Source organism: Poecilia reticulata, linkage group LG6, assembly GCF_000633615.1.
Source record: "Poecilia reticulata strain Guanapo linkage group LG6, Guppy_female_1.0+MT, whole genome shotgun sequence".
Taxonomy (NCBI): domain Eukaryota; kingdom Metazoa; phylum Chordata; class Actinopteri; order Cyprinodontiformes; family Poeciliidae; genus Poecilia; species Poecilia reticulata.
In genome coordinates, this window is record NC_024336.1 from 232,332 (window position 1) to 243,238 (window position 10,907).

The following is a 10,907-nucleotide window of genomic DNA, read 5'->3' on the forward strand; positions in this document are numbered from 1 at the left end:
TAATTCTGAGACTTATTACACTCAAAATATAATAATTATATCAAAATATAATAATAAAGCTCTGAACTATATTTAAAAAGTATACTTTAAGTACACTTGAAGTTGTTCCAAAAAAGTGCATATAGTATACTAAAATATACTATTAGTTGTAATTTAATACTATTTAAATACTWCTAAAGTATACTAAGCACAAAATTAGTTGTTCCAAAATAGTACAGTTTAAGTATATCGATAAAAGTATACTAAAGTATGTTAAAATTTAGTATACTAAAGTTTACTTTTTTTTCACCTGGGTACCTATCGACACAAAGTCCCTGTTCTTTAGTCAAGTCAGACTGTGGTTTTTATGTGTTTGTCATTGAACACTTTGACAAGGGCAGTTTTAGTCTTAGCACTGTGGTGAACATGGAAACTGGACTGAAAGATGTCAAAGCAGTTGGTCATTGTTAGGAAACTATTTGGGGGAGACGGCGGCAGGAGTTCGCCTTGATTATTATTATTACTGTTTATTATAATTTAACTGTTGAAGCACAACTTTTTACTGGAATGTTGGAGATTGGCCTGTAATTGTCCAGATTGTTTTTTTTTTGATAACTTCTGTTATTTGAGAGTTTGGACTTTTGGGTTACATGACTTCAATTAAGGTTAATTGAATCCAGTAAGGCTCATGAATACAAATGGTACCAAATTAGTATGACTCAAGTAGTTACACAGTTCTGAAATGATGAAGATGCTTGATCTGGAAAATGGATTATAGATACCAAGAGCATTGGGCAGCCCCAATCTGACTTCACAATATAATTTCCACAATCTGGATAAAAACAGAAAAAAATGTCTTTGAGTAATTATGAGTAATTATGAGTAATTGCTTTTTTACTCATAATTTTAAAAATCCAACAAAAAGCAAAAACCTTTAAATAATCTTCTAACCTCCAAATGTGCACCAGCAGAGATGTGACTAGGTAAATAGTTCAAACCATGGCAATAAAARAACATAAATGAGTGTTATTGGATCAATAGTGTGTTCTGACGTGTGGGTGATTTCATGTGAGCAAACAGCACCCATCTCTCTAAAGTTGATTATACCTCATTAGGGAAGTAAGAGCCAGTAATTTCATTAAGATTTCAGGAAGTCAACAAAGCAACGCAGCTGGATATTTTGACCTCAAACTCAAAGTGTTGACACGGTAAACAATCACAACGGTAAAGTGCGAGTGAGCTCTGGAAGAAGGTCGATTCCTGATGTGGTATAAAAGGCACGACGGGCCCAGACTGGCAGTGTACACGTCGCATCTGGGTTTTGAAGCAGAACGRATCCAGGTGAGTTTGATTTCTTTTATTACATACACATTTTATATTATTGGGCTGCTTATGTTACCCAAAGGCTTTACTAAATAAAAGTTTGAAATTTGCAACAGGAAATAAGTAAAATGTTACTTTCACCTGAGTTGTTTTTCAGAAAGAAGGTAATGTTTCAATTCAAGCATTAGCCCAAAGTCTGCATGCAGAACCAATTTCAGCAAGATAACCAGTCAACATTTTTGAACAATATCATTGTGGCATTTTCTATTAAAATCACATTTCTATTAGCTGCCTTAGTTAATATTTTGTAAGGAGCAAGAAGTCTAAATCTAAGGAATAACACATTTTTACAAATATTCCAGCTGTTTTCATTTATATGCTATTAAAATAAGACATGGGGAAACAATGAGAAACATTTTGGTATTTTTGTGCTTTTTGTGCCTGTGAGGTTTTTAAAAAATGCTTTATTTCATATTTTTTACTTGTATACTTTAATTCTCCAGTCAATTCTTTCCTTCCACTTATATTTAAAGTTTGAATACTAACTTATTGCTTCTGAAGTCAGAAATTCCACATTTTAACAGCTTAAAAGTTTGTTAGTGTGATTCTATGCAAAATGTGATTAGGATTAATTAATGCAGAAACTTGACAAAACAAAATTTGCTTCACCCTCTGTGGTACATTGAAGTATGAAGCGTAAAATGAGCCGCAGTATTTAACTACCAAATAATGATTTCTTTATAGAGGAATTTTAGATGTGCTAGATAATAAATAAATACAATTTACAGATAGACTCAAATATCTTTGATAATTATATATTTWAAAAAAATTCAATAATTTATTAGAAATAAAATTTAGAATTTAATTTAAAGTTTAGATAATATGTGTTTATTGAATAATGGATCAATTTTGAAGAAACAGACCTCCAGTCAGTGGAGACTGCTATTGTTAAAAGGTTCTAAAGCAACTTGTTCTTCAGAACAAACCAGTCAGTAATCTAATGGTTTGGTGCAGAGCAACACAATGACATTTTTAACTAAAACTTTGCCAATGCAGACACAAGTTTAAACGTTTTAAAGGGGAATTTCAGGCAAAATCCGAGATAGAAAGCTAGAAATTTGTTCTTTTTAGAGCAGTTCTGATGTCCTAAATTGGCTAATTCAGAATCACGGGAGATGAGGTTTTACTTCAGTTTGCTGAGTGTCATGTCTTTGTAACCTGGTGCATATCTTTTCAGCCCTGTCAGATAACCTGTTAACTCTCTGCGAGGTGTAACTAGTTATTGTATCCATCAAAGGGTTTGATAAGTCAACATGTCTCCTCAGGACATCATTGTATTAATCCTCGTCATGATGCCATCTGTCAGCGTCACTCAGGCTTTCCTGCTGCTGGCTTTCCTCTACCTTACTCTCACCGCATCACTTCCTGTCAGGTACTGTTACATCAGCAGGATTCAAAGGAGTCAACTTAAGAGTATAAGTACATTCTTAATTCAACCTAACTGAATTAAGAGTGCATATCTGGACTGAAAAAACGGGTTTTCTGAGTGTATTGGTTGAAAGGTGTATTCTACTTGCAGGGATGAGGAAGAGGTAGAGGACTTCCTGACTGAAGTGAGTCAGCTGAGCACACCRTGGTCTCTTCCAGGAACCTCAGCAGAAACTCTGCTTGAGGCCAGACTCAGGTGAGTGCTCAGAAGTCCCAGGCTGTAATGCGCAGGACCAAGGGTGTTTGACATGTTCTAAAAGCTATGTGTTGTTGCAAATAAAATAAAATATTCAGGTCCATTCAAAAATACTTTATTCATCCCAAAGGAAAATTAAATGTTGTCATAACTCATATCCTCCAAGTATCTTCAAAGAGTTGCTGTGGATGGTGACAATGTGGGCAGGAAGGATCTACGGTAGCAGTTAGTCTTGCAACTAATTTGAAGAAGCCTCTGACTGAAGACTGATGCTGTATGACAGTCTCATGGTTGTCATGACACTCTTAGCAACTCGGTTTCTGAGCGGCTAAGATGATATTCCACAGCAATGTTTTCTGTTTGGCGCTATTAGTTGCAAATCCATCTCAGTTGCTATTGCCTTTATAAGTCTGTGTCTGGCTGTATGGTTAGACATCTGGGCAGACARATGTTGGAGTMGAGGATAATGTCCCTTCCTCTTATGAATGATGGAAAAGGTTGAATGTCGTAGTTCTCTCTCTGCTCTTTGGTCCTGGACTGCATCCAGGAAACCTGATTTTGAACTCCACTGGGATCTGGAGTAACACTGAGGATATTATCTGAGCTTGGAGATGTCAATTATCTGCTTCTGGTTGTACCTTGTTACAGTTATGCATGATAGCAATTGTCCAAACATGTGATATATCAATAAAAATAATTATGAACCAAAAAAAGAAGAAATAAAAACTATTGAAAAAAAAACTACTTCACCTTTCTGGCACCATGAGCAGAACAACTCTAAGATTAAAAGAATAACCAAAAAAAAAAAAGAAGAATAAAAAATATTTTTAAAGTTTATTTAATTTTAAAAGATTTCAGAAATGTATGCTTAGCCTTCAGAGAATGTACATTTGTAGTTTATGTGTTTACTTCTACACATAATCATAATCTTATCTTGCTTTGATGAGATAAGTTTGATCTGTCCTCAGATACACTGTACTGAAATGGCCACTGTACATGCCAACAGAGACGAAAAGTAACTAGTTACATTTACTCAATTACATTTACTTCTAGGAGCAGCTTTACTGCACCATGCTTTTTTTTGAGTAATATCATTTTGAATTATCATTACTCTTACATCTTACATCTCTAGTTGCTTCCCTGAACTAGCATGTTCTAACTAAAGATGCACAAGACACAGACAGTTCTCTTTAAAATGAGACTTCTTGGTTCTATACAGGCTTCATCATTCTGTTTCTATCCATTGAGCATGCTGTGCCATTTCAGGTTCTATATGCAATTATATAAGTACCAGATTCAAAAGTTTTATTTTATGAAAAAGAAATCCTTTTATTTCGCTTGACATATTAAACTTATGCTATATTAATTTTTTTAGTTTTAGTTTTTAAAATAGCAGGATTTGTATATAACTTTAAAAAATTCTTTGATTACATATTTTATTAATCAGATAAGTACTTTTCAGCAGCCTTTTCTCTATTTTTTCTTTACTTTTACTTAAGCCATCTTTTGGATACATACTTTTTACTACTTGAGAAAAATGTCTTGAAATAGTGCTACTCTTACTCTTACTTAAGCACAGTTTGGTGACTTTACCCATCTCTGTATGTGTTTGTGTTYCAGGCAGCTGTCTGCAGGTTTGAATCGCAGGAGGCAGCTGGGAGATATCGAGTTCTCCAACAGATATGCAGAGTTCTTGCGGTCTAAAGCCAAACACACAACCATCTGTGCCTTCTTGCGCCGCATGCAAGGAGTCAAGAAAAGGTGAAATGCAATATGCAAACCAACACAACAGTTGCACCTGCAATTTTTCAACCACCACAGGAAATTTTTGTATAGACAAAATATTCAAATTAGTGGCAATAAAACTAATCAAACAAGAACGATTGAAATAGCTCAGTAAAAGTGGATTCAACACAAAATTCTATTTTTAGAAACTAAAGCAGTCTCAAAATGATTCAACCCCTTTATGATAAGCATCTTTGGCACTTGGTAGAGGACCATTTTCCTGCTTGTGAACTGCTGCAGCCATAAAATATGGTTTTTAGATTAATGAGTTTCAAATCTTCACCAGATATTTTAAGTTGACTTTAAGTCATGCGATTCTGATAGCCATCCCTTTTTATGTTAGTTCATTCACTTATTCTAATATCTTGAAGGTTTTCTGCAACTTTGCTTTGGAAGGGTTTGCAAAGGATATTTGCTCTGCTGGAAAAACCAATGTTGTTCAAGCTTCACCTTCCTCACAAACAACAGGACCTTTTCTTCCAGGGTTTCCTGATACTCGATTGAATCCATGTGACCTTAGACAGACTGTCAGTTTGCAAGGCCACAGCAAGCAAACAAATCAGCCCTATAAGATAACAGGGACACACCTTTGCTTCCCTGTAATCATGGAGTTCTGTTCAGTGTACGCCTCATCTTTTTTTCTCACTGATCCAAATGTTACCATTCTGAATCCCTAAACCTTGGATTTATTTATATAGATGTTAGCGAATCTGAGCTGATTGTCTTTTGGGTAAGTTGTGCAGATATGGAGTCTTTCAGTGTATAGAATGTGACTTACTTTGGATTCACCAGATGACAGGAGACTTTTACAAGCTCCCTCTTTCTGCCACCAGGTGGCATAGCCTTTTCTTGTTTCTTGTTTTCTCCCACCAGACAGACTGGCGACCTGTCCAGGGTGACCCCGCCTCTCGCCCGGAACGTTAGCTGGAGATAGGAACCAGCAACCCTCCTGACTCCACTAAGGGACAAGGGTGTAAGAAAATGGATGGATAGATAGAGGTTTTCTCCCGCCAACCGAGATATATTTTCTGGACTTTTTGGTAAATTCTTTTGACTTAGCCATATTTCAAAATCCCAATGAAATCTCCCCATCAACAGGCCAGGGGACCCATGGAGATTTCTGTGGATTTGCTATCAGAACCTGGAAAAATGCTGAAAGGAAACTGCATATACATATTTCCTCGATTATTTCATTGTTACATCCTGACTAGTGTGGAAGAGCACACACTGAGTTTTAGTGTGTAGGCTCCTTTGGTCCATGAGGCTCCAGCGAATCTGTAGGGTTCCATCTCAAGAACACCTAACGCAACCTAGGAAGCCCTCTCTGACACTTGTGAGGTTTGAGAGAGGGGACCTGAAGTTTCAACACAGAGCAGATAAGTTGAAAAGTTGAAAAGTTTCTGTTTTCTGGTGGATAAATGGGTCAGTGGCCACTGACAATTCAGGGAACAGCAGAAAACTCAGTGAGTTTCTGTGAGGATCCAGCTGGATGTGCAACTCCTGATTCAGTTYCTTAGAAACAGAAGAGCTGATGGGCTCTCGGGCGAGAGAGCAATGATGTCACTGTGGGTAAAAGATTAACTAGGGCAGGTAGCTTTGATAAGATGGAGCAGGAAAACTTTGGCAACAGACAGGATAGTCGGACAGGCAGGGGTCATACACAAGAAGGATTGGTGGTCATGGGGAACCAGCTTCTGTTCAGAGAGCAGAAGATGGTGAGGTATGTATCTGATAAGGGCAGAACAGGGCAGGTCAAATCCAGGAGACAAGAACATGATCAAGATCAGGCAGGCAAGGAAACCTTTAAAGTTTCAGAGAGAGGACCTGAAGACTTCAGATCCCAAAAAGCAGGAGAGCTGTACCTGAAGGCAGGTGAAAAGGTGCAACAGACAATATGAGCAGGYAGAGGGGCCAGTATCATAACATCACTTGATTCACAAATGTGAGTTCTTAGGTTAATCACTTTGAGACTGCAGTCTGAAAGAAGGATACATTTTCTGTAAGACTGTAGGCAATTGTAGGCGACAATGGCAGGAGTTCATCCTGTGGGTTGCCGGTTTGAACCTCTGCTCCATCTCAGTCTTTGTGTCCCTGGACAAGACACTTCACCCACCTTATCAGAGGCTGCTGACCACCACCAGGCTGGCAGACGTAGCCTTAATAAAGTACTAAACAAATACAGGCCATGTACCATTTATTTCATTTAACAATGTACTGCTGTGTAATTTGCTTATTACAAATTACACAACACAATTTGGGATTTTGCCAATAAATCTACCTTTAATGAGGCCTGGATAATTGTAGGTACAACTCTACTGAACACACAGAATAAAACCTAATAAAACGGACTGTCTGGTATGAGCAGGTCAACAACTTAAGGAAGTAACTTTGACAATCGCCATTTATAGATACAGTAAAGTCATCTGCACTGTTATCAAAAGTTAGACAGATAAGAAGAAAATAAAACGTATAAATGTCAGCAGACTTTGCCCCACTGATTATCGTCACAGTTTCTGTTACACTCAATGTTTCCTACTCAAGTTTCAAATTAAAAGCCTCAGAAAATAATGAGATGATCAGAGCTATTTTACAAAACAAACCTAACTCACGATTTTATTTTTTTTCACAGTGGTGTTGGAGGAGATGTGGAAAAAGTGAACCAGCTGCTCAAACAGTACATGTGCCCTTCTGTTTACAACAATTGGCCGACTGACCTGTAGAGGGCACTAGGCAGAGCCAGAGAGATTTAAGCTTTTTACATGGACAAACATGTTTATTAAAGTGATATAGAAATCTGCTACTGTTGTACTTCATGTAGAAACAAATATGTTTGCTATTAAAATGTGTCTAAAGATCATTTTGTAAGATGATTCACTCACATTTTGAAATATTTTGTTGTGTGCTTCAAGCAGAGGCTTATAAGGCACAAGGATCATTTTAGTGAAGTCTAAAATGACAAGAAAAAAAACCTGAAATATAATTAATGCCAAAGCTTGCTTTAAAAGTATGTTGTACAAATACTTTGTTACTTAAAATAGTAATTTTAAGTTTCTGTGAGGATACTTAAAATAGTAATTTTAAGTAACAAAGTAAAACTATAAAAAAAATTTATGAGAAAAAGTGCTTTATAAAGAAGGTAGAAGCATTACAAAATAATTACAACAAAAATAAAAAACAAAGACCAAGCTGAATTATTTTTAAACACAAATTCAATATTGTATTTGTGTGCAGGACCTATTAGTGGGCAGGCAAGACAGTCCTGTCCACAAAGTAGGTGGAGAACAGAGCCTTCAGGTATCCCATGCATCAGATCAGTAGGTTTGTAAAACTTAAGAAGTCAGAAGAATTTTATTGTTATTGTCACAAAGACAACCAAATTGCAGTTTCAGTTACAACCATCCATCACGCAACAACACGAGGGGGGTTAGATGGGGGACAGTTGACTGAGGCCTCGCAGCCCGACAGGTGCWSCCCTTGCAAAGGTGTCTAGGTGAGATCTAAACCACGCTAAAACAGATCCAGAGATCCCCAACAAACCTTTAACAACGATGGTGGATCAAGAGCTAATGGCTGCTGAAAGGTTGAAAGTAAAACACTGCAGGAAAAACTCCACTAGTGTCTGCAGCCACCATGTAATCTCAGTTGGTTGGAACAGTAACAAACCGACTCCAACAAATAAGAAAAAACCCACAGAAGATAGAAAACCATTAAGGTGAAGTATCRATACTGCAGAAAAACACAACAGGTATTTAAAATTAAAAAATCATTCATTTCAGTACAGCAGCACCTACGGTATTCAGAGATGCATTGTGGTTAAAAGCAGTGGTGCAACTACACATTATTCAGGTGGATGCGAAAACATAGATCGGCGAACCGAGGGAAGGAACGTCAGGGTGAAGGAGCGACGCTCACTCAGACCAGGATTTGATAATCTCTCTGCAAGGAGGATGCATGGACTGCTGTAAGATGAGTTTCAGATGGTCTCTGGCTCAACCCAACAAAACTGATTTCTTTGTAAATCACCAAAGGAGGCAAAAGTGTAAGCTGGTTCTCCATCAGTAGGGGTTCTCAGAACCTGGTAGACAATTGGGTTCAAGAGTGGCTTGATTTTATGATGWCTTCTAACACTGTGATTACGAAGGTAAAACTCCTTTATAGCCTGATCATAACTCTCCTTTCTACGCCCTGCAACCTGAGCACAATGAACAGCCACAATTATTTCATCCTGGTGCTTGGCCAACAGGTTCTCAACCTCATCTGTCATAGGGTTCTTAATGCAAGCCAACAAAAAGTCTACAGGCAGCTGAGGTTCACAGCCAAACAGGATAGAAACAAAGAGTAGAAACAAAAATAGAAACTTTGTTGAAAGGTAGTCCCGTAACACAAAGGCACTTGTGGAGGACAAGAAGTCCAGTCCCATTTCTGAGACATTGGTAAAATGTGCAGCTGGTTATGAAGAGTTACATGCAACTGCTCAATATAATTCATTTCAACTGTTTAGTTGAACTGCATTTCCTGCAGCGCAACTCAACCACATGCTCCAAAAATAAGTACATGACCTTTCCACCCCATACAAGCGAGAGAGCTATTGAATGAACAAAGCCCATGAATGGAGCTTGACACACCAGACCTGAAGAACCAACTCAGTCAGCAAAACCTGGGGAATGATGGGTAGGTGGCATACATTCACTAAATATGTCAGCAATTACAGGAACATTTTCCATCCCATTCCATGATGGTTCCAACATTGCAACAATCTCTTTTGGCAATAATCCACAAAGATGACTCATAAAACTTCTAAACCTTGATGTTACATTTTTAGCAACTTGGCAATTTTAGGTTTTATATTAAAACCTAAAATTGGTAATAAAATATTTGCTCTTTAAAAATTACAACAGATTTCCTGTAGCAGATATTTATCAAAAATTATAAGATGTCTTTTTTTCAAATATTTGTGGCTCTAAATCTGTTTTATTTATCTGGATTGAGGGCATATCTGGTTCATGGGATTTTAAAGGTTGCTGACTACCATTAACATCGTGTCCAATTTGATCCAACCCGACTCATTAACTCTAACTGCCCAAACCTGAAGTGAACCTGACATAATTATTTTAATMTATGTTAATTATCTTAACATACACAATACACAATTCTCTTTCTAAGAATGTTGGAACTGAGCAAGGAAGGTGACTGGTTGGTTCCTCTATTAGGACTAGATGTCAGACTCATAGTAAACAGACATTTCAAAGAAGATTTTGTAACTTCACTGAGAAATTTATTTTTCAAGAGTAAATACTTGTTTTTGTTTAATATGTTCATAATTAATCCTGTTGTGCTAAAAAAAAATTTAATTCAGGGAGGAGGCTATTTTAATCAGGATCGTGTGAAGATGTAAGAACCCAATAATTCAAGTTATATTTTACTTTTGTTAGTCCAGCCAAACAAATGACAAAGGAGCAGATATTGTATCCTGATTTCCTGGCAAACAAACATTCTCATTTTTATGATGGGCGAAAGTCCATCTACAGCTGTAACAGCCCACAGATAAGCAGAGCAACAAGACATACAAAGATCAGCTCATACAAGGCGGACAGAGACAGAAAAATGGACTGTATTGACCCACAACTTTCTGTGGGCAAATTCTTCATTTGCTTACTTCTGGTTCTGCTTCAGGCATCCAATGCCACATCTCAAAGTAAGTCCTGTTGTATTTTATTTATTCTTAAGGCTGACTTATTAATGCACAGTTAATCAATCAGGGTTATTAATGGGTCATTAATTCACGAAGACCAATGTAGAGTTCCTTAGATCAGTTAGAACTTCAAAACTTTGTCCATTTAGATGAAAAAGTGGAAACAAGGAACAACATAAAGACGGTGTTTGAAACAGGAAATTGCGTGTCATGGACAGAGTCCAAGGGTGGAGATATTTACCGCTAGTGAGCTTGAATAAAATAACTAATTTTTAAATGTCTATGCATTCTTTCCACATATTACCAAGATTTGAAGAAATCTTGGTAATATGTGGAAATATATTATTACATATATATTTGCAGTAATATATTACCACAATTATGTATACCATAATATAACATATATTATGGTATATATGGCAATATTATATATACCATAATATA

At 36.8% G+C, this 10,907-nt stretch overlaps 1 protein-coding gene across 1 annotated transcript in view; it reads left to right on the forward strand.

Moving 5' to 3' along the window:
• Window positions 1–10,258: 10,258 nt before the first annotated feature.
• cdhr5b (cadherin-related family member 5b) overlaps window positions 10,259–10,907 on the forward strand; it is a 26,573-nt gene continuing 25,924 nt past the window's right edge. Inside the window, exon 1 of the mRNA XM_008410679.2 lies at window positions 10,259–10,466. Coding sequence (XP_008408901.1) covers window positions 10,376–10,466 — 91 coding nt within the window. The 5' untranslated portion in view covers window positions 10,259–10,375. The remainder of the gene's footprint in view (window positions 10,467–10,907) is intronic.